General features: G+C 37.4%; 1 protein-coding gene across 1 annotated transcript in view; it reads right to left on the bottom strand.

Moving 5' to 3' along the window:
* The window catches only part of UFL1 (UFM1 specific ligase 1), a 53,408-nt gene extending 49,023 nt beyond the window's left edge, over positions 1–4,385 (bottom strand). Inside the window, exons 1-3 of the mRNA XM_079938624.1 lie at positions 3,473–4,385; positions 2,176–2,321; positions 860–888 (exon numbers count right to left, since the gene is read on the bottom strand). Coding sequence (XP_079794750.1) covers positions 860–888; positions 2,176–2,321; positions 3,473–3,549 — 252 coding nt within the window. The 5' untranslated portion in view covers positions 3,550–4,385. The remainder of the gene's footprint in view (positions 1–859; positions 889–2,175; positions 2,322–3,472) is intronic.
* Between the last annotated feature and the right edge of the window lie 20,976 nt (positions 4,386–25,361).

Genomic DNA, 25,361 nt, shown 5'->3' with positions numbered 1-25,361 from the left:
GAGGAATGGATAAAGATGTGCTACATATATACAATGGAATAGTACTCAGCCATAAAAAAGAATGAAATAATGCCATCTGCAGCAACATGGACAGACCTAGAGATTATCACATTAAGTGGAGTATGTCAGACAGAGAAAGTCAATTATCATATGATATCACTTATATGAGGAATCTAAAAAAAAAATGATACAAATGAAGTTATTTACAAAACAGAAACAGACTCAGAGCCTTTGAAAACAAACTTATGGTTACCAAAGGGGAGAAGTCAGGAGGAGGAATAAATTAGGAGTTTGGGATTAACATATACACATTACTATACATAAAACAGATAATCAACAAGGATCTACTGTATAGCACAGGGAATGGTATTCAATATTCTGTAATAACCTATACAGGAAAATAATCTGAAAAAAAAACTATAAATCAACTATACTCCAGTATAAAATAAAAATTAAAAGATATACCATTTCACACAAAATTTGCCAGTTTCTTGTATATACTGTAGTGTACCTTACTGATGACATGTATACCTGTATTTTCTAAAAATATCTACATTTCTTTTACTTCCACATATTAAAAACAAACAAACAGGAAACCGGTAATTTTTCTCCCAAAATTACATAAATTCTGTAATTACATAAAATGACAACTATGAGTTTATTTCATAAAGAATAAAGAAAAAGCAAGTCAACTGAGAAAGAAGAACTTATTAAACTGATTCAATATATGTCAGTGAGGGTTATGTAATTATTTCTTCACAAACACAAAACATGATACCAGTACCAAGGAATACTTAGGGCACTGAAAAAATTAATGTTGAGGAATCAAAGTAAAAACTATTATAAAGTTGAAATTTACCTGTTGCAGATCAACAATGTTTACTCGACCTTTAAAGAAAAGACATTCATTTATTTTACATTATGTGTTACGTACATACCAGCCAAAAACTGTAAATTCCAACAGATTTATGTTTTGGACCGTCAACGTCCTCCTTCTACAAAGGACACAGGGCTGCGATAATTAATGTCTTCAAAAGCAAACCATTAGCTGAATAAATTTTCATCACTTAAGGTACAGACAACAGTTTATTTTCAAAGTTCCATCTGTCATATCAGGCCAATTAGAGAATCAGCTGATACACGGTTTAGCCAGATATACAGGGGTTATTTACCTCCCTTTGCAATTTTATCTACTGTGACCAAAGAGATACAACTAAATTCAGGTAAACTTTTTTCAATTATTTGAAACTGGTAGGTTACCACTTATTAGCTAAAGAATATCTGTTAAGTATTCCAAATTATAGCTAATATTTTATTAGGACTATGCAGGAAGATAAAAAACAAACACCAAGGGTATATCTAACGACATCTAATGAGTTGTTTTCACAGATGCATCTAATCTAATCAACGTGTTCAAATTTGCTCAGTAATTTGTTCAAATTTCAAAAAGAAAAAGGAAACAAAAACTTTTTTGTATGCTTGTAATAGCATTTCCTATAAACAGATGTAGCACGCTATTACATTGATTCCTAATTTGCAAATACTTAAAGTTTAAAAAAGAGCATGGTAGTACAACCTTGATTTTCAACAATCTATACTTTAAAATCTCTATTTCCTCTTCATAATTATCACCTGGTAAGAGGCAGCTAAGTATCCACCCCTGAGTCACCCAATAAATTCATGAACTGTGAAAAGAAACAGCTGATTAATTCACATACAGAACCACATAACTCAAAATAAAAAAAAAAATGGTTTTTTTTTTTGTTTTTTTTTTTGCGGTACGCGGGCCTCTCACTGTTGTGGCCTCTCCCATTGCGGAGCACAGGCTCCGGACGTGCAGGCTCAGCGGCCATGGCTCACGGGCCCAGCCGCTCCGCGGCATGTGGGATCTTCCCGGACCGGGGCACAAACCCGTGTCCCCTGCATCGGCAGGCGGACTCTCAACCACTGCGCCACGAGGGAAGCCCAAAAATGCTATTTTTAAAGTGACAATATTTGACTTCATTTAAATTATACGATCAGGTTTACCTAAACCTATTAAAAATATTAAGGCTGATTACCATATTAACAATTGAAAGGGTGTCCTATAACCTCCAAATCACTTATGATGTATAGTTTTAAGGGTTTTCCCCCCCTTCCAAAGAACCAGAAGAAAAAAACTAAGGAATTACTTACCACCTCGAACATGTAACTCATCTCTCATTTCTTTACTAATTTGGGCTGGAGTAATATATTCCTTCCCATCAAGTGTGTGAACTACTTCTAGCTGTTTCTGAGCAATCAATTTATTCACGATCTCAATGCAATTCCGCTCTGACAACCTGAGGGAAACAAAAGTTAACTTTTAAAAATGCATTTGATACATTCAGTGCATAATATGATTAAGAAAACGTATGAAAATGGGCTTTTAAAAGGGTTTGGGTAGTCATTAGGTTCTATATTACAAAATCTGTATCTTTTATTAGTATAATACTAATTCAATAAATTAAAAAAAGTTCTAGGGAGTAAACAGGTTTACACGAACTTAAATCATGTAGTTCATTGTTACAAATCTTTCTATTACAGATTTCAAGTTTGCTCTCTCTTCTAGGCCTGCTTCTAATCTTCAAATCTGAAAAATTAGGACATGTAATTTACATAAGGGAAAAAACTGCCCTACTTTTATTTCAATTTTCAATTTAGCTTCAGTTAAAAAAAAACAAAATTTTCTTTTATTGAATGCATTATTGTCTCATTCATGCAACTCATCTGTAGGTAGGAGATAGGAAAACACGTTAAGTGTCCTAGTTTGCTCGCACTGATACAAAACACAGCATCAAGGGATTAAAGTCTTCAGCCCCAGAAGAAACAAGACAAGGAATAGTCAACGGATAAAAAAGGGTTCTACTAGCTTTTTACGTGCTCGGTAATGGTAAAAAGCAGAGTTAGGGTGCTTTTCAGGACACCCCCCCGCAAAGGTTAGTGGGTTTGTAGGAAATATCAGTGTCCGGAGTCCCTAAAAATGACAGATAAGACCCTGGTTCTGGCCTAGGACATCTGTTCTGGTGAATAAAAAGGCAAAATGTTTAAGGGGTCAACAGAGTATTTGCAAAGTACTGTACTTTGGGGTTAGCCTCTCCTTTCAAGCTCTAAGTCAGGAAGTGTATAACAGGCAATGACTTGCTGACGGTTAAGTAAGGGTTAGAGAGACGTTCTTAAGACAGCTCCAAGTCACCAGCCCCAGCTGTCGTGGGGGGAGGCCGCGCCTGCACCTGGCTGGGGCTTAAAGGGTGGGGGGATGTTCTCGGTCTCCCCGCGCCGGGTATTATACTGGCAGCCGCAATCTAGGCTTTGGGAGCGGGGGAGGGGGCGGGAACGCTGACAGCGGCTGGGAAGGTCCGGGGTCCAAGGCCTGGGGTTTGCGGCCTCAGATCTTGGCGTGGCCGCCCTGGGGCTATTTTGGACTCCACAAAGGAGAGGGAGAGTCAGGCACCTCTGCGTGGCCTCTGTGAACTGCGCCCGCTGGAAGTCTGCCGCCAACCTCCTAATCTCTTCCCAAGCGTCCGCCATCTCAGCCCTACTCGCCAAGCAGCCGGCCACCAGTAGACACGTCAGCCGAAAAGCCACGGGAGCCGGGGCGGAACGGGCCGCGCAGAGGGACAAGAGACTCCTCCCCGACGCAGCTACGAAACGCGTGCGGCCGGCGCAGGCATGGGCGGGGCCCGAAAGGCCTCAGCCCCGCCCACCCCGCGCGGGAGGTTTGTCCTCGGCTATGGAAGCCTGGCGGGGACTGCTGAGAGCTAGGCCGCGAGGTCTCTGCCCGGCCGCGGATGGGTTGCAGGAAAGCCAAGTTAATAAAGTGTTACTTTAGGTCTTTGTTTGCATTATCCCTAATGTTTTTGGCGCAGTGTAATCAAATTAACCACTCTTCTTTTTTTTTCTGCCTCCCCTTTGTTTTATTTTTGGGAGGGGGGGTGAGGAAGAGATGTGCCGGGGCCTGCAGTTAGCATCCCCTCTTCTCTAGCTATTAAGGAAGGGCAATCCCATTTGTATAGGGAATCATGCTTATTTATTTATTTTTTAAAATTTTTTTTTGGCGGTACGCGGGCCTCTCATTGTTGTGGCCTCTCCCGTTGCGGAGCACAGGCTCCGGACGCGCAAGCTCATTGGCCATGGCTCACCGGCCCAGCCGCTCCGCAGCATGTGGGATCTTCCCGGACCGGGGCACAAACCCTTGTCCCCCGCATCGGCAAGCGGACTCCCAACCACCGCGCCACCAGGGAAGCCCCATCATGCTTATTTTTACTTGGGCTCAAAGCTTTGAACCTGTTGGATAGTTACTTTTTTTTTTTTTTTGCACAAATGTGAATAATTTGGGTACCATAAATGTTGGGAACTGCTTTCATGTAGTCTAGAGCCTTTCCGATTTCTCTTACGCGGAGGATTAGCTCCATCAAATAATGAAGAAATATAAACATAAGGTAGTAAATGTATATGGCTATGGATGGAATGGAAGAAACAAGGAGCACGTTTGTTTTGCTTACCCCTACATTGAAATCGGTAAAAAGTAGTTACTCTGGAGTACCTTTGTTGATCCGTTTTACTTTTATACCTCACTCTTCATTTTTTAAAAAATGTATATACTATACATATATAATTCCTTTTAACTATATGCCCTATAGAGTTGGTGGAGGGGAGTTATTTCAGTTACTTTCCCGTCTCAGTATCTCATTCTGGGTCACTCAAAGCCAATGCCACAAATGTTCTTGTCTAGTAAAGTATCCAGCTTTATTTAAAATGCAGAAAACAGTAATAAAACCTGTCACTAAGTACTGCCACCAAACAGGCAAACTGTTGGGCAATGTGGTTGCAAACTGAGAGGTGGAACACCGGACATTAAAGCGGTAACTTGGAATAGAGTAGGTGATGTGGTCCCAAAGGGCATCAAGTTTCAGAACAAGCAGAAACATTCATTCATGTAACAAATACTTATTGATTACCAGATGCCATGGAGTACAGTGGTGGATAAGGCAGACGTGAGCTTGCCATAAACAACTTGAAAATCTAAGGAAGCAGATTTTTAAAAAGGCATTTAATATAAAGTATGAAATTTATAACAATAGGGGAAGTATAATGAACTATGTGACTACTTGATATCCAGACTTCTTACTGATCATGTAAGACTCACGATCAGCATGGAGTCTACTTTCCAGCAGCATCCTCTGCGGCTGCATACCACATGTGGAGTAGCACACTGTGTCCTCCATACACCAAGCCTTTTCAGGACTTCATGTCTCTTCTGGAATGCCTGTCCTCTTCTTCACTCTCCTCTACCCACATTTATTTTTTAACTTATTCTTCCATGACGTCCCAGCTTAAATAAAACTCTTCAATGAAACTTTTTAAATTCCTGCAATTGTTTCACATGCTGTATCCCCACAATTTTCTATTCAGATGTCTCTAGCAGCAAGCAAAATTATATTGTAATTTTTACTCACTACATCTCTCAGTAGTCTGAGCTCTTCAGTGAGCTCCTAGATGCTCTTTAGCATTTAGGATGACAACTGGTACATAGTGCCTGGTATATTCCATAAATGTTAAATGAGTAAGTCAGTGTAAATGTTTTGGTGCAGCACTACATTTTGGTACAGTAGTAACATTTACATTTATTCCTAAAAAGGGAAGAATTCATGATTGTACTTTGTAGAGATGGCTTGTGCTGACTAAAAGGATAGCCACCAGACAGATGAAGCTATTTAAATTTAAGTTAATTAAAATTAAGATTATACCAGCAATGAACAAGTGGAACTTGAAATTGAAAACACAATATCATTTTCATTAGCAAGCCCCCAAATGAAATACTTAGGTATAAATCTAACAAAATATGTATAAGATCTACGTGAGGAAAACTACAAACTCTAATGAATGAAATCAAAGAAGAACTAAATAAAGGGAGAGATTAGTCCATATTCGTGGATAGGAACACTCAGTATCATCAAGATGTCAATTCTTCCCAACTAGATCTGTAGATGCAATGCAATCCCAATCAAAATCCCAGCAAGTAACCTTGTGGGTATCAACAAGCTGTTTCTGAAGTTTATATGGAGAGTCAAAAGACCCAGAATAGTCAACATGGTATTGAAGGAGAAAAACAAATTTGAAGGACTGACACTACCTGAATTTAAGACTTATTACAAAGCTACAGTAACCAAGACAGTGTGGCATTGGTGAAAGAATAGACAAACAGATCAATGAAGCAGAATAGAGATCCCAGAAATAAACCGACGTAAGTATAGTCAGCTAATCTTCCACAAAGGAACAAAATGTAATATGATGGAGCAAATACAGTCTTTTCAAAAAATAGTACTGGAACAACTAGACATTCACATGCAAAAAAAAAATTAATCTAGACATAGACCTTACACTCTTCATAAAAATTAACTGAAAATGGATCACAGACCTAAATGTAGAATGCAACTATAAAACTCCTAGGAAATAACAGGAGAAAATTTAGATGACTTCTGGTATGTCAATAACTTTTTAGATACAACACCAAAGGCACAATGCATAAAAGAAATAATTGATAAGCTGGACTTCATTAAAATTTAAAACTGCTCTGCAAAAGTCCATATCAAGAGAACAGAAGGCAAGCCGCAGGATGGGAGTAAATATTTACAAAAGACACATATGATAAAAGACTATTTTCCAAAAGATAGAAAGAGGTCTTAACATTCAACAATAAGAAAATAAACAACCAGGTGGAAAAATGGGCCAAAGGCTTTAACAGACACCTCACCAAAGTAGATATACAGATGACAAAGCAGCATATGAAAAGTTGCTTCATATCATATGTCATCAAAGAAATGTAAATTTAAACAGCAAGATACCACTACATACCTATCAGAATGGCCAAAATCTGGAACGCTGACAACACCAAATGCTGACTAGGATGTGGAGCAACAGGAATCCTCATTCGTTGATGGGAATGCAAATTGGTACAGCTGCCTTGTAGATAGTTTGGCACTTTCTTACAAAACTAAACATACTCTTAACATGATTTAGCAATCACACACCTTGGTATTTACCTAAAGAAGCTGAAAAATTATGTCCACATAAAACCTGCACACAGATGTTTATAGCATCTTTATTCATAATTGCCCAAACTTGGAAGCAACTAAGATTTCTTTCAAAGGGTGAATGGATAAATGAACTGTGGTAAATCCAGACAATGGAATACTATTCAGCACCAAAATGAAATGAGTTATCAAGTCATGAAAAGACAAGGAGAAAACAAACACATATTACTAAGTGAAAGAAGTCAATCTGAAAATCTACATACTGTATGATTCCAACTACATGACATTATGGAAAAAGCAAAACTATGAAGGCAGTAAAAAGATCAGTGGTTGCCAGTGTTTGGGAAGGGAAGAGGGATGAACAGGTAAAACACAGAGGCTTTTTAGGGTGGTGAGAATGCTCTGTATGATACTATAATGATGGATACTTGTCATTACACATTTGTTCACATCAGTAGAATGTACAACACCAAGAGTGAGCCTTTATGTAACTACGGACTTTGGGTAGTAGTTACATAAAGTCAGATTGTAGGACTACTTCATGAGCAAATGAGAATGATGGGAGAAAGAACAAAGAGAACGTATCAGATATTAAATGAAAAGAAGATAAGTCAATGAAAAGAGAGATTGTGATGACGTTGAAGAGGTAGGCAGCAAATCACTCAGGGGTCACAGAATCAGAGGATATCAGGGCAGGAAAGGCTCTTCAGATCATCCATGCTAATATCCATCCACAGTAATAATTTGTGAGTCTCTGATAGATTATGTACTTTTTGCTTGAACATTTGAAGTGATGAAGTGTTCCCTTCTTTGCAGGGTAGAGTAATTCAGTTTGGGACAGATCTGTGAGAAATTCCTTCCTTATACTAAAGCAAGATCTATTTCTCTGTAGCTTCCATATTCTTTCCTTGGGTGATTCACAGGATGACTCTAATATATCTTTCCCATGACAACTCTCTGGATATTCAAAGCATGTCCCTCCTGTTTTCTTTTTCCAAGTTAAACATCTCAGATAATTCAATTATACCTCATGACAAGATTTCCAGACTTCTGAATATCCTGGCTACCCTCTCTTGTTAAATTCTAGTTTGCCAATGTCAACTTTAGAAAGTGATGCCCAGAAGGAATTTAATATTTTACACATAGTCTGACTAGAGTGATGACAGTGAGATTAATTTCCCTAGATATTATACTTCTGTTAATTGGACTCTTGGCTTAAATTGAGCTGGTAATGAACTGTATCTGACTGGTATTCATCTAACTTGCTATCAAACCAGGTTTAGTCTATTCTGTACCTGAACAAATTAATTTTATTTGATAACTTTCACCTTGTTATTTTTGACCCATTCATTCATTAATTCTTTCAACAAATAGTGTTTGAGGTCTACTATATGCCAGGCTTTGTGGTATGCCCTGGGGATACCAAGAAGAGCAAACTGTTCTAAATGGTTAAGGCTATTCCAAAAATTATCTGTGTCATTCAACATTGTTATTTCTGCCATCACTTGTCATCTATAAATTTGATAAATATGATTAAGTCTTTATTCAACTTAATAACAAAATTGATTAAGAGAGAATCAAGGACATATACCTGTGATGACTGGTGACACTCATACAATAGGACCCTAGATTCTAAAAATTTTAGAGCCAGAGGGGACTTTAGGAACATCAAACAGTGTGGTTCATTTATTTTATAAAAGAGATTAACATGTGCCTTTGGGTATGATTGTCCTAAATGCCATACTTCTTTTGTTTAAGGGGAAGATCATGGAATGCCACCTTGTTTATGGAATTTCATAATTCAAATGTATTAATCTTAGGAGGAGTAAATTTTTCCAGATTTACTCTTAAGGAACTCATACTGTTTTCTACTGATCATCATTTTTTAAAATTTAAATCCTGCAAAGCCATTTATTTAATGATTTATCTTAGAATATGTCATGCTTTCGTATATTTTTCTTTTCCTTTTTATTCCAAAATGAGGTTTAAAACTCCCTTTTGTTATTTGTAGGTTTTGTTGGGAGGTGAGGGAGCAAGTTTCTGCTCATTCTGACCGTTTACCTTCATCAGTAAAGCAATAACCAGCATCGATTCTGGTTCCCATCACTTTATCTTTGGTACATAATCTTTGTAGTCTGACCTATGGAGTCAAATGCATGTCAATATTTTGTAAACTATAAAATTCTCTGTATATTTATGCCCCCTATTTATTCCTCACTAGTGTTGTTTGTGATTATATTGGCAGAATTTCATTTTAGAGCCACACTTTTGTGAAAATTGTGCTGCAAATATATATATTTATTCCAAAAGCACTAAGTATTCTTTTGTTTCCAAGGGAACAAATACTATATTAGTCTTTTCTGGTTTTGCTTTTCCCCCCCAATTCCTTCACAATGCTGTATTTAGAGTCAGATTTATTAGCTCCAGGCATCACTTTCTTTCCAGCGTACACTTCTCCACAGTGTAACTCCAGGCAAAATGACAAAAAGGCAAATTCGCAAAGGAACAAATTAGTGCTCTTGTCAGTGCTTGGGCTTTGCTCTCAAAGGAGCTGCAAATTCTTCTGTTTCACCAACAAAATATGATTTAAAGGGATATATTGCCAGCTTGTATCAGTGCTAAGGCAGTGGTAGGCAGAGTTAATAGTCATAGGAACACATTTTAAAGAAATACATAGTATCTGTGTTTCCTGCCAAGCAAGGGAAAAGTTAGACTGGCTCAAAACTCCAGGAACAACTGTGTCTTTCTTCTTCTCCTCCTTTCCTTCTTCTCCTTCTCCTTTTTTTTTCTTCTTTTGTACCTTTTGACCACTTTCACCCATTTCACCCAGTCCCAACACTTCACCTCTGGCAACTACTGATCTGTTTGGTATCTGTATCTATGAGTTAAAAAAATTTTTTTTTCTTTTTTAGGTTCCACATATAAGTGATACCATACAGTATTTGTCTTTCTCTGTCTGTTTCCTTTCTTCTTTCTCTCTTGCTTCTTCTTCTCTCTCAATTTCTTCCTTCTCTTCTTCTTTCTCTAGGCGTTAATTATTAATTACACCAACAAGATGACATGTTGTAAAGAAATCGGACTTGCAGCAGATGCCACACTATAGCGGCAACAGTGACAACATCTGGAAGTTGTCAAGACCCACAGCTGGCACCCCTAAAATTCACCTTCCTAAATTCCATTCTGAGGAGATTGTTTCTGAAAGTAAGTTCTGGCCAAGCTCCTAAAGTGCCAAAATCAAGGGTAATTGGCATCTATCCTAGCTCATGTGAAAGGTAAAAATGTCTTCAGATATATAGATATACAGGCTATGTGAATGCAAACCTTTAAGGCAATTCTTATGCTCTTTTAATTGAATTTGTTTCTCTGAATCTTAAAATATATGCTTATATTTTAAGCAGATCGAGTTTGTTTATGAGGGAGATATTGCTGATATCTGTTATTACTTACCATAGTAACTATATTTCTGCGTAATTTTTACGTGGACTAAACATTTATTGTCTTGCTCTACATTTGTTTGACAACAGCGATTCTAATCAATTTTATAGGGTCAGCAAATACACAGCACACAAGCTAACACTTCCTTCTAGTACCCAGGGCAGACCACTAATCAATGATGGCATTTGTCTTGCTAAGCCTGGAAATGCCTCAGATTTCTTCTCAAACAATGTTCCAGCCAACCGCTGACAATATATCAGAGTTGGCACTTGCTATGAAATATATATGTCATTCCAGAGCAAGGCCATACCTCTGAGAAATAGCCTCATGTAAAAAGATCTGTGGGCAGTGCCATCAGAAATGTAAGGGTCACCGACTGAGTATTACAGAAATCTCTCTGATTGGGGAATTGTGCTAAGAAAATCAGATAGAGATCCTAATTTCTCAGGAGCTGGGAACTGAGGGAAGGTAATTCTGGCTTGGACTTGGAGTAAATGTCAGATGGAAGTGAAAAGAGAAAACAAACTTTGGGGCTACATCTCTAGATCTGTATATGCCTATCTGTGTAGCCATCACTCAGATTCTTCTCATTCTATTGAGCATTTGTGTGTGTGTGTGTGTGTTCTAAGATGGTGCCAATTGTGATGTCATAGGTGTTCCTTGGGACTAGCTGTCCAAAGGAGGATGAAAGAGAAAACATTTGGTTTTGGTTTTGTTCTCCTACTACATAGAGGAAGGAGCTCCTTCTAGTAACCTAGAGTTTCTCACTTTTTAGTCTCGGGAAAATTTTGTGGTCTTAAACACTTTGAGGATCTCCCAAAGAGCTTTTGTATGTGGGTCCTATATAACAATATTTACCATGTTAAAAATTAAAACAGAAATAAAATAATTATTGAAAATGACTGCAGTATATGCCTGTTAACATACATATTTGTGGTAAAATTATCTGGTCTTCTAGAACAAAAAAAATAGTGAGAAGAGTGGCATTGTTTCATGTTTTTGTAAATCTCTTTAACATTTGGCTTGCCAAAAGAAAATTCAGAGAACTTTACTTGATATAAACATTTTATTGATCGAGAAACAAATTATTCATGAACAGGGAGACTTCAGAACTAAGAGTAGTAAAAGGTTGGCTTTCAGCAGTTATAGCTCAGTTCATAAAGTTTAAATAAACTTTATAAAATTTGTAAATAAAAGTTTATAAATAAAATTTATAAAGCATGAATGAGGAAGTACATTGTTTCTTATAGTGATCAGTAACTAGAAAGTTACATTCTTTTTAGGGTAATAGCATTTTATTATCTGACTTGTTTGTGTATATGTTCACTTGATTGGCTAGGAAACTGAGATGATGCTGATATGAGGAAAGCTTAAGTTTTGTTTAAGGTCAGAGTCAGCGTTATAGGGAAATTGAGATGTCTTTAAATTTTGGTTACATGACTATCTGTGTTTGGCCTATAGGTATATTCAAACTGTGCCCTCCGTTTTGGTTTCTTTTTAACAGGCTTAATAGAAGGTAGCTAGCTTCTTAATTCAATTTGTTATGCTATCACACATTATGTAGTCTCTGGAAAACTTCACCATACACTCATGATAAAATAAGTGCAAAAAAGACAAATAATGTCTTAGTATTTTTTCAAAAATAGTTTTGACCTCACAGACCGCCCCCCCCCGAAAGATTCTGGGGACACCAGAGGCTCTTGACTTATATTTTCAGATCTGCTGCCTTAACCCATTCTGTGATGACTGCTGACTTGATGTAAAATGAGTGCAGAAAGTCTCTTGGTAGGGCTGTCCTTGTCATTTTACCATTCAAAAAGTATCAAGCCTGTGGAAACAATATAGGTCAACTGAAATAATTCATTCAATTAAATGTTTATTGAAGATATTTTCATAACTTTTGCAGTATGTTCATTCATAATTTAGAGAAAGTATACTCCAAAATTATTGATACAGAAATAATTATTTCAATAAGGATAAATAAAATATAATCAGATGTAGGGAAATACAAGTAAACATAGAAAGTCAAGATCTGGAGAAAAAAATGACAATGCAGATAGTCAGGCCATATAACCCTTTAAAGCTGCTCGTTCATTTATTTAAAAAATGCTTATTGTGCACCAGTATTAGGCATAGGGGATGAGTGAATGACTAAGACAGCCCAAGTTTTTACCCTTATTGAGCTTACATTCTAATTATATAACTTGTATCTCAAATACGACTTTAAGCAAAACCAAAAACCAAAACCAAACAAACAAATATGTCAATTACAAGATTATCATTGACAAAGGTAAAAAGGGCTTCTCTGGGGAAGCAAAGGTTTTTGGAGATGTACTAAATAGTTTTCCTACAGAAATGTCATGATGGACTTCATAAATCTATTTCTTATAGCCTCCATTGATGAATGCTGACAGCATGAGAACAAAATGCAACTGAGAATATCACAGAAAACGCTTTTTGTGAAACGAACATTATAATCCATTTGTTGCCAGTCTTATGAGACCATGACTCTAAAAGGAAATTACTTTTCCTTTTTATATTCACATTTTCATAGTACAAGCCCCTACTGGTCCATTAGAACTGCATACTGCCTACTGAAAATTAGTCCCAAGGTTCTGACTTACAGCAAGAGGGCCAGTAAATGTGAAGGAGCACCGGATATTTGATGGGAAGTAAATGTCTGATACAGATGGAACTTTGAGGGAATAGTTCTTTAGAAGGGAAGTTTTTGTTGTTGCCACTGTTGCTGTTTTCCAGAATGGGAAAGAATGGTTTGTGTTATGGGCTGAATCTTGCTCTCCCCAAATTTATAGGTTGAAGTCCTAACCCCCAGCACCTCGGAATACGACTGTATTTGGAGACAGGGTCTTTAGGTTATTACATTAAAATGAAGTCATTAGGGTGGTCCTTAATCCACTATGACTGGTGTCCTTATAAGGAGAGGAAATTAGGAGACAAATATACAGAGTGAAGACCATGTGAGGAGAGAGAGAAGATGGGCTTCTATAAGCCAAGGAGAGAGGTCTCAAAAAAATCGATCCTAACAACACCTTGATCTTAGACTTTTAGCTTCCAGAATTGTGAGAAAATAAATTTCTGTTATTTAAGTCACCCAATCTGTGGTACTTTGTTATCGCATCCCTAAAAGACTAATACGTTGAGATTATATGATGAAGGGAAGAAACCATTGAAGGCAAGGAATCAAAGATACGAGGGGGAGGGAAGAGGAGGCAAGGGGAAGGGTGGGAATCAGAGGGAGAAAATCTCAGCAGAAGCAGGAAAGTATGGGATAAAACTACAGATAGATGGTGTGGTCGGTTGAAAAAGATATCCATGTCAGTTCCCTGGAATCTGTGAACATTATATGATGAAAGGTGTGATAAAGTTAAGGCTCTTGAGAGGAGACGTTTATCTTGGATTCCCTGGGTAGGCCCTAAACATAATCACATGTATCCTTGTGAGAGACGGGCAGAGAGAATTTCAAGACAGACACACAGAAGAGCAGCAGGTAAAGTGATGCAGCCTGCAGCCTGGGGACACCTGGAGCTCCCAGAAGCTGGAAGAGTCAAGGAGAGAATAGACTACTGTTGTTCAAGTTTGTGGCGATTTGTTACAGCAGCCACAGGAAACCAAAGAGGGGCTAAGCTGGAGATCAGAGGGGCCATTTCTTCCCTTTAGACCTGAGATACAAACGTAAGGATGGTTACACACTGATTATCTTGGAGGTGGTGGTGATGCGGTAGTTGAAGTAATTAGAGACTGTCCATTTGGTAAATAATGAGCCTCAAGAACTTTTCTGATTTGCTTATCAGGTAGAAAACCCAGAGTTTAGACTGAACCCCAAATATTATGGAAAGCATTGAGGTTTCCTTTCAAAAAAACCTTTTAATACCAACAGTAAAGCTTCTTAATTCACTTCTTCAAGTCTTCAGTTATAAATAAAACACCAGAGAGTAAACAAAGGGTCAGGAATGAAATACCCAACTCCTCAAGGTGTGTATGTTTTATAAGTTACGCTAGAAATTTCCAACTGCTTTTCCTGAGGTTGAAAGAACTTTCGTTAACAAGATTGCTTCTTTGAAATACTGTTAACAGTACAATGTTCTAGACTGTGATATACTGCAATATGTTAAAATCTAACGATTTTTCCCCATAAAAATCCATAATATTATGATTGAACACTGCTTTAGAACTTGGTAGATACATTGTTTTTCTAAAATCTTGTATTTGTTAGCATATTTATTGTGGCAGGTGGGGGAACATTTGGGTGAATGTTTGTTGTTAACAGAAGGATGAATTAGTTCTGCAGCATGAGTTGGCATTCTGTGAAACCCATTCATGAAATAATTGCTTATTGGAGTTTTTCATCATCATAGCTGAGAAAGAGAGGCACATCTGTGCTCCTTGCAATATGAGACATTCATCTTTCAAGCAAACGATACACACTAGAATAGATAGGGATATGGGAGAGAAAAAGATTCAGTAGTTCTACTTGAAACTGATTCTAACACTAGAGGCAGAACTGAGATTCAACACTATAGCTATACCATGAAAAGCCACAATACCATATGGGGGCTTCACACATTTTAATTCTGTCTATGATAGCTTTCTTTTGGGTAATTTGGCAGAGAAAAGCAATATGAAAAAGAAACATGTTTACAAGTCTGTAAAGTATTATTAATTATTTGTGGGCTTTCAGAAATTCAATATGCTGCCATCTTGAACAAATAAGAAATGCTCTAATTTAAACATACAGAATGAAATAATATTCTAAACCCAAAAGTGTTTTCTCTTCCTGGTGACATTTATTCAACAACACACAAGCCAAACAATGGAAAGGGACACTGTATGTGCGTGGGTATTGGCGAGGGGGAATGGAGGTGCAGAAAAACCAACCACTAGAAGCATTTTCTGGTACTTCATGAACCTGGAAAGTTCTTTGCCTCTGATCTCTGATATCCTTCACTTCCTTTCAATTCTCTCTACAACCACCAGCAACCTGTCTTGTAAATTACCTGAGTCTAGGGACATAGTCATTTATTTTTGTACTAAACAGATATACATAGCACGGTGCCTTAAGGTGAAATATTAAATTGTCACCTTATGCTTGATTTTTACAATAGTTGCTGAACTGTTTTGTTGATTTCAGTTTACATTTCCACAACATATTTATATTTAAAACATAATTGTATTAAAAGCATAGTTTGTCATGCCACCTGTGCTTTTTAAAACATTTAATAGCTCTTCATTGGTCAAAGAAATGAAGTATAGACTCGTAAAAATCTCCTGAAATAACCCTAGACAATCTATGCCCAAGTGCTTGCCCCAGCTGCAGCCTAATCTTCCTCAGCACCCTTCGGGAAGGCTGGGATCCAGGCAAGTGCCACATTGTTAGCTTTCTCAAAACCTGCAGGATTCCTGCAGGGCTCTGCATATTTGCACATGACAGTTTACCTTTCTGAAATACACCTTCCCTTCTTTTTCATCCCTGGCAAAGTAAGTTTCTCCCTTATTTTTGCTCTAACAACCTTTATCTGCTCTCCTCTTGAATAATATAAGGACTTCAGAAAACTCTAATTTTTCCACCTATATGATTTTTAAACTCTATTCCACTATTTTTATTTCTCCAAATTAGTCCAAGGTTTAACATTTTCTTTCCTGCTTCTACGCTTCCCCTCTCAGTAAATATTGCTAATTATTTCCAAAAGATCCGTTCTCTCCTCTTTTGTTAAAGATTATATCCTAACTATATTAGAGTGACAAAGTAACTAGATTAAAAAATTTCTATTCCTCACATTTATTGCAAATGAAGGGGGTGAGGAGATGCCAGAGCTGTCCTGGGGGAAGCTTTGGAAGAAGCTCTTTGAAGCTGATAAATCTGGGAAGAACATGTTTCTCTTGCCTCTTCCTGCATTTTAATGCCTGTAATGTGGACGTGGTAGTGAGAATTTCAGCAGCCACTGAGTCCACAAAGTAAATTTGGGAGAATTACTGAGACTTTGGCACCGATATCTTTGAGTAAAGGAGTTTATACTAGCAATCTCCTAATCATTACATTTATCTAAGACTACATAGCAGCCAGAGAAATCCTTTAAACATGTTGGTTTGTAAGAGAAAACATCAAATAATGGTTACACGTCTTTGAAATAGGCAAATTCTTTATACATTACCCCCCAAGATCTTAACCACAAGGAAAAAAATGACAAATCAAAATACATTAAAATTAAGAACTTTCGGGCTTCCCTGGTGTCGCAGTGGTTGGTAGTCGGCCTGACGATGCAGGGGACACGGGTTCGTGCCCCGGTCCGGGAAGATCCCACATGCCGCGGAGCGGCTGGGCCCGTGAGCCATGGCCGTTGAGCCTGCGCGTCCGGAGCCTGTGCTCCGCAGCGGGAGAGGCCGCAACAGTGAGAGGCCCGCGTACCGCAAAAAAAAAAAAAAAAAATTTACATTGAGTTCATTAATCCTCTCTGTTTAACTTACCTACATAAAGTGCACAAATCATAAGGATAAATCTCAGTGAATCATTACAAAGTAAACATACCTGTAACCACCACAAAGGTCAATAAATAAAATTTACCAGCACCCAGAAGCCTCTCACACCCAGTCCCACTCGCTATGATCTTCTTCCTACCTAGAGGAAACCATTATTCCTTTACTATTTCCATTAGTGGAATCTATTAAACAGCATCAGTGGGTCTACTCACAACAGATTCTCCTTGTTTCAGTCAGTGAATATCCTAATGCCTCAAAGACATTTTCATTGATTATAGAATTTTAGGTTAACAGTTATTTTCTTTCGGCACTTGAAAATATAATTCATTGTCTCTGGCTTCCATTACTTTTATTGGAAAGGCCATGATGAGTCTTATTATGGATCCCATCAAGCTAGTCTGTCTGCCTTGCCTATAACTGATTTTATGATTTTGTTATTTTTCTTCCTTTTTCACTGATTTCACTATGATGTGCCTACCTGTACATTTCTTTGTATTGATCTCTTCTAGTTTTCCTAATGCTACCTGGATGTGTGGCTTGATCTCTTTTGCCAGCTTTGAAAATTCCATAGCCATACTCCCTTCAACTATTTTTCAGCCAAATTTTTCACTCTTCTTCTGAGCTGGCAATTATACACCTGTTCAAACTTTTCTCAGCATCCCCTATGAATCTCCTGTGTAATTTTCTCTATTTTTCCTTCCTTTTGTTTATCTGTACCTTCTTCTGTACATTGTTTTCTGACCTATGTTCCAGGTGACTTATCCTTTTTTTTTTTTTTTTTTTTTTTTTGCGGTACGCGGGCCTCTCACTGCTGTGGCCTCTCCCGTTGCGGAGCACAGGCTCCGGACGCACAGGCTCAGCGGCCATGGCTCACGGGCCCAGCCGCTCCGCGGCATGTGGGATCTTCCCGGACCGGGGCACGAACCCGCGTCCCCCGCATCGGCAGGCGGACTCTCAACCACTGCGCCACCAGGGAAGCCCGACTTATCCTTTTTACATCTATGACTAATTTACTATGGACCTATATATTGAGTTATTAATATTTGGTCATTATACTTTTTCAGATTTAGAATTTTCATTCGATTCTACGTTTTGTACAATTTTTAGTTGTCTGCCAATGTTTTTAATCTCATCTTTTACTGCCTTGAAAATATTCAAATCTATTTCTAATGACTCTATTATTTGGATTTTTCTGATTGTTTCTATTATCTATTTTTCTCTTGGTTATGATCATATTGTCTGGTCTCCCTGTACCTTGTTTATTTTTTAAAGTAAACATCACATTTACCATAAAGTAATAGAGATAATTTAGGGGTATAATGGTGTTATTTTTCCACCAGAGAGGATTTATATTTTCTTCTGGTAGATAGCTAGAAATTCCAGATCATTTTAATTTAATAAAAGTTTGAGGTGATTCTTATCTGGGCTTCAGTTCTTATAAAAAGCCTGTATTTTAATGATAGACCCTCATTTGTAGGGTATATTTCTTTGTGGTTCCAAACCAATGTCTGAGGTGTTTATCACTACCCCTGTCTTAGGCAGACAGTGAACTCCAATTTTTGTTCCCTTGGCAGGATGATCTGTTGAAAATCCTGCTAAGTTCCTGATTCTCCCAGATATCTCTTCTGGTATGAGCATGTACATAAAGGAAAAGTGGTCCCAAATATAGAGCTCTTCTTTTTTTGATTTCATCCCCTAGATCTTGCTCTTTTAATTAATCCCTGCCTCTTTCATCCTCAAATGAAATCAAGTAGATTTAATAAAAAAATTTTTTTTTGCCAGCTTTAATATTTATTAGCATGAAGGTTGACCTGATTTACTTTGATCACAATTACTGGAAATGAAAATCATAAGCAATTTCTAGGTTTTTCACTTATAAGTTCGATTTTATTCTTTAAAAAATATTCTGTCCTTTTCTACAAAGTCTCCTTCTTTTGGTATGTCTTAGATTCCTTTTACACATCTTTTATTTTTATTCTGAAGATAGTTATTTTGTAGTGTCTGCTCAATAATTACATTATTAGAAGTTCTTGGAGGGTAGAATCCTGTTGCTTATTGTGGTTTTTTAAAAAAGGGAGTTCTGGATTTACATTCTAGATTCATCCCTTAATTGTTGTGTGACCTTAGGCAGTTTGCTTAAATTTTTAAGGCTTAATTTTCTCCACCTTTTTGAAATGGAAATTATGTTAAATCTAATTTCCATAGTTAGTTGTGCAATGTAGATTTTTATTTTTACCTGTTCTGTTAATAAAAAGGTGAGGAAACTTGGACTAATTTTTTGCTTTCTACCAGAAAATAAGTTACAATGCACATGTTTTGTTCTGTAGATATATAAAACTTGGTATTTTGGAGCTCCTCATAATCACAATGATTCAGTCTGATATTACCTTGAAAGACAGAACTCCCATCTTTATTGCTAGAAAAACCTGGGGATTTTCGCTTCAGCAATATGGAGGGCTAGATCACCTACTCCAAATGGGCTGGTTATAATGCAATAGCTTTTTAAAGTTCACAAGGGCACTCCTCATTGTTCAAAAATAAAGAAAAAGCAGGAATCGGACTTGGTAAGCCAATACCAGATTTGTGGCTGCATGCAGGTATTTTCTGATTCAAAGAGACTTGTGTTTTCATGGCCCAATACCTTGTACCTATGCAAAGTGATCCCTATAGCCAGTTCCTTCAAAGGGATATTTGCTCAGTGAAAAGACAAGCTAGGAAAATAATGTCTTCCTGCCAACAAAGATACATGCCAAGGTCACTTGTTTGTCCTTGGCTCTGGCTCTAGGTAGGGCAAAAAGAATTCGTTTCTTAAGAACTCCTAGATATAACCATGACTTCAAGTGGAATCAGTAGTTGGATTTATATAATCCCAATTCTAGAAATTAAAATAATGTGGCCATGGGTATCTGACAGAAGCAAATAAAATTACTCTCTAGAAAGATCCACACGTAACTCAGATTCCCTCATTATTTCCATAGACTTAGATTAACTGAGCTCAAAATTCAAAATTATAAAACGCTCAAGAAACAAGTCATCATGAATGCGAATCAGTATGAACAACAATGGAGTTTGAAATATGGTACAGCATCCATGGGAGTTTTTGTTTTGCTTTGTTTTGTTTTTTTTTTAAGATGGAATAGACTAAATATATTTCTAGGTCAAGAGGAAAAACAGATTTAAGATGGAAGAGTCAGGGGAAGTACTTGATGGAAATCCTGCCAGTACACCAGAAGTGAGATGGAGAGCAGAGGCTGAAGGGAGAGGGCCCATTCATCCCCTGAGGAAGGGAAGCTGATGTTAAATGTTGAGTTAGGAATGGACTAGTCCTTGACAGATTCATGGTTCAATTTTCTTAAGTAATAGGAAGATGAAGGAGGTGAAAGTGGGTAGTGGAATTGGAAGCTTGTGGACATAGGTAAAAGTTTAGATTCTGCATGAAAGAGAGATGAACAAGAAAAAGAGAAAGGCTGCTGATCAGTGTTGACAGCCTGAGTGTGGACATGGAAATTTGAACTATATTCATTTTGTGAGGTTGTGGCATTTTCTGTCAGCCATGGAAACATGGAGAAGCTGTAAAAACCACAATTACAACTAAAGGCACATTTAGAGCAAGGGCAAATGAGTAACTAGAATTCTTGCATCAAGAAAAAGATAAAATTCTATTCAGTGTTCAGATTTTAAGAAAGAAAGAAATTGTGTATAGGAAGTTTGAAATCGTTGGTTGAATGTGAAATGATTATAAATTTAAAAGTGCTTATGCTAGAAAGAGTAAACATTAGCTATCAAGAAAATTTTCTTACATGGACAAATACTGGACAAATGAACTATAACTGAATTTCTTTACTTCTTACCTAATTAAATTGATTGCCAATAAATTTAAATTGTTTTTTTCTCTTTCTCTAAATATGTTGAGCAAAACATAAGGAAAAAAAAATCAGTCTTAAACCTCTTTCAAACAATGTATTCAGGAAGTGGTTAGGTACTATGCATGTTAAGTTTGAAATCTTGAGAGCCAAAGAATAAGTGCGTGTATGAATTTTAAGTGGTTTCCAATATCTTCATTTCAACCCCACTGGAATCATTCATTGTGTTAGGTGTTCTAACCATTTATTGATCTTCTGGTAACTAGTATGGCAGCTGCAACAAAAGCCCTCCCGTATTTCTGCCCAAAATTGCTGCTGCACTACAGTACCTGCTATGGAGAAAATTAAGTATGGATGAGAGATCCTTGCTGACTTCATTCCCAGCAGCCCACATGAAAAAAATATACTTTGGTTCAGGAGATCCTGAAATAACAAAGAAAATAAGGAGAAATGAGGGGGAATCTGAAACAGTAAAAGATAAAATGAGTTGAAAAAGTAAACAAGGTCTGACACGGTATTAAAAAATTGTGAAATCCAGAGATTATAAGAAGAAGGAGCGTCTCCAATAACGGTTTGGTGAGAGAGTTCAATTTGGGAAGTGCCCAGAGTCAAAGGAAGCAGGGAGTTGATCTGATTCCAGTTCTCTTGGCATCTCACACCGCTCTTTGGCAAACAAGTCTTCTCTGGAGGCTGCTAACTGCTTAGCACCCTTCAGGGGGAGTTTATGAAGAACATTAGGTAATATAGAGCCTTGTTTAACTTAGTTGCTACATTTACTTTTGGTACTAAGGATTTTATTGGTTGCCAATTTTTTTTTTGTTGTTATTTAATAATATTGTGATGTTTGTTTTGAAGGACAGTGAGAATTAATTAGAATGAGGTATATTTTAAGCCTGACTAAAGTATTATCAGGGCCAAGAAACTTCTCACCCAAAATCTCTTGGGCTCATTATTTTGACTCAAGCTAGGAAGCTCAAGGAAGCTGCTATTTCCAAACCACCCAATTGTTACATGCTAATCCCTCGACAGCATGCTGCTTCAGTCGTCTGTGCCCTGCTTCAGCTTCTGCCTTAGGAAAAGGAAGCACCTAGCGGCGGGTAACTGAAAGTCAACAGAAGCACACTCACTGAAAATACGGTTAAAGGAAGTAAAATTTTTGTTTATAAATGTGACAAACTGACTGCTTCTTACAAAATCATAGCGGTATACCAGAAAAATAGAGCATCTGAAGAGAAAGAAAAATAAGCATCCCGATGTTTAAACTTCACATCATAAAGCCCATGTGCTTTATTTTATAGGAAATCTCCTCGGGTCCTCATCCAGAAGCTACTTACTGTATTTTGTGTAACATTCCTATGTGCCTGATTATCTACTTTTTCAACCTACAAATGGTGTATGGAATATGTAAATCTAGATAACTGTGAGAAATTCACCATCAAGCTCCATGAGGATAGAGACTGTATTTATCTTATTCAGTTTTGGATTTCCAGTGCCCAGCATATGCCTACCACACAGGAGCAGTGTAAGAAATATTTGTTGAATGAATGAATGAAAATTAATTAGGGTTATCAGGGAATCTAGATCTTTCCAGTGAACCAGATGTGTGATATATCCTGAGAGACCTGAAAAAACCTCAGTTGTGATGCTAACAGTGTTGCTTTTTAGAGATAATTGAAATGGAAAATATTTCACCTTTTTTTCCCTAAGGTCTGGCAACTCTGTCTTGAATGACCTGAACTGTGAAATTTATAACTGAGAATATTGGCAACTACTTAGATTAAAAACAAACTCAACCATATTCAAAATACTGACCTCCAAGCAGAAAATTGATATCCTTTTATTAGATTCTTAAGCCAGGCTTATTTTTAATGTGTCTAACATGTTTAAAACACAGCCCTTATCAAACTTAACTCTAAAGTATGATGCATTGACCTACATTTTGTCTCTACCAAGAATCTTGTAATCAAACTAGTAATCTACTTATTGGTTTAATTCAACACAAGGGAGCTGGTGATTCTGAACCCCAGAGGCTATTCCCATGACAGCAGTAGTCCTTGAGTAGTATAGGTTTCTTTTTCTTCATTTCTAAGAAAGATAATGAATATAAAGACAACTGAAAACAATGGAAATTTACTCTCTTAAGTGGTTGACTTTACTTTCTTAAAGTCAAATTGAAAACATGTCAGAATAGTGTTATTAGTATGTGTTGTAATCAGGAATGTGCCAGAAAATAATCTATTCATCTAGAATGAGAGAGCTAACTGTAAAATATATTGATTAAGAGCACAGGCTATGGAGCCAGACTAATGTTCTTAAACCCTGGCTAGGCCACGTAGCAGCTATGTGACTTTAGTAATACTTAACCTTCTTGGGCTTCAGATTCTTCATTTTGTAAAATGGTGATCATCTTTTTAATAGGGTTGTTGAGAAGGTCAAATGAATTAATATGGAGTTTATAGAAAGTACCTGGAATATAGGAAATGTAATATAAATGTTTGGTCTCCTATCCTTTCTAATAAAGTAACTTTAATTATCCTTTGGAGAAACTTATATAAAAAGGAAGAATGGCATGTGTTCGTATCAACATGAATTCCACCAACACCTTGGCTGTATTCTTTGTACAACTGGGTAATCATTTCACTACTAGTTCTATCCAAAGATGACTTCATGTGGGCCTACAAGTGATTTAATGCTGAATTTTTTCCCCCCTCATGAGCAGTTTAGTGAATTCTTTAGAGACCAAGCTCCTTGGTATGACTCTCTCTTGGCTTAGAATAATGTACTCTATTCAAGCAGTCACACCCTTGAATAAAGCAGTCAGCCACCAGGAGTGTAGCTGTCTACCTCCAATTTCTCATCTGCTGAGGCCTGTTTCCCCTCTTAAATGACAGTTTTGGACAGGATCTATGACAACTCCCAAGCTTGTTCCTTTTCATCTGTGGCCACATCTGCCCACAGAAAATAGACATGCATCCTTATGAAAGCAAACTGTACATCAGTAGCATCTTTCCTCCTCTTGCCCTTCAGAGTCCCTGGGCAGGAGGCAATCATCAGTCCTTTGGGTTCCCCTAACTCTGGGCACATATCAAGGCCTCTAGGTGCTTCTATTGAAGATCCTCTGTCTTCTCCTAGGTTCACAGCATCTCAGCAACTCTCTCCCCAAATGCTCTTTCCAACCCCACTGATAACCCATTAATCCTCTCCATGTGAGTTTTAGAATAACTAGTATCTAATTCTTGACCGCACCACTTTGACACACTTAAGTTCTACTGGATATTATCCCTTAACTCATTTTAGTATCCAGTGTTCAACTCATCTTTGTGCCTCAGTTAAAATTTCCTATTATATTCTGTTACAGAAGCAAAGCTTAGTTCTGAGGACATTAATGAGAGGTTTAAAAAATTTTTTTTTATTTTTGTAACTTTTATTGGAGTATAGTTGCTTTACAATGTTGTGTTAATTTCTACTGTACAACAAAGCGAATCAGCTATATGTATACATATGTCTCCTCTTTTTTGGATTTCCTTCCCATTTACATCACCATAGAGCATTGAGTAGAGTTCCCTGTGCTACACAGTAGGTTCTCATTAGCTATCTATTTTATACATAGTATCAATAGTGTATATATGTCAATTCCAATCTCCCAATTCATCCCACCCCCCTTCCCCTTTGGTATCCATACGTTTGTTCTCTACAACTATGGCTCTATTTCTGCTTTGTAAATAAGATCGTCTATACCAATTTTTTCAGATTCCACATATATGCGTTAATATACGGTATTTGTTTTTCTCTTTCTGACTTACTTCACTCTGTATGACAGTCTCTGGTTTTTCTCTAGAATTTCTGGTTTCTGCACGTTCCTTTTGGCAGATTGTCTTCTTCTCTGCCCTTTATCCTGGAGTTTTCCTCAACAGTCTGGTCGTCCCTGACTGGCTACTCACATTTCAGAGTGAGACACTAAAACTGACAGGAAGCTCTCTCTGCATATGTGCAGGTTGGACTATCAACCGGTGGGCTTCTTTGTAACATGATCCAACTGGGCAGTTTTACAGTGGAGTGCTAGTGATGAGGGATCTGTTAGGTCTTTACTCTAGGCATGGTCACCCAAGAAAGGAATCCTGCGATCCTCTGTTTTAAGGTATGGTGGTAGTGGTAGCAGTGGTGGATTGAATCTGGATTGCCAGTTTTCTCTAAGCCAATAAGGAGAAAGGTACTAGGTTTTCACCCTTCATAATGTAGTACTCAACTAACATAGTTTATGGAATCAGCTCTACTGTCTTTGTGGCAGTGACATGTGGGTGAAAACTTGAAGGTTAAGTGAGATTATCCATATAAGGAGTAAGAGAGACACTGATCTAGTAGTGGGAAAATCATGTCTGAGATCCCTGAGCAGGTATGTTGTTTGCTAAGTTCAAGGATTTCAGGTGCGACCAAAACCTAATGAGTAAATTAGAGAGCAGGTAAGATGGCATGAAAGAAGCAGACAGGGACGGATTATGTAAGTTATTAAAGG

This window comes from Stenella coeruleoalba (genome assembly GCF_951394435.1).
Source record: "Stenella coeruleoalba genome assembly, chromosome: 12".
Lineage (NCBI taxonomy): Eukaryota > Metazoa > Chordata > Mammalia > Artiodactyla > Delphinidae > Stenella > Stenella coeruleoalba.
The sequence above is the reverse complement of the archived record's forward strand: the minus strand, read 5'-3'. Positions and strand labels throughout refer to the sequence as shown.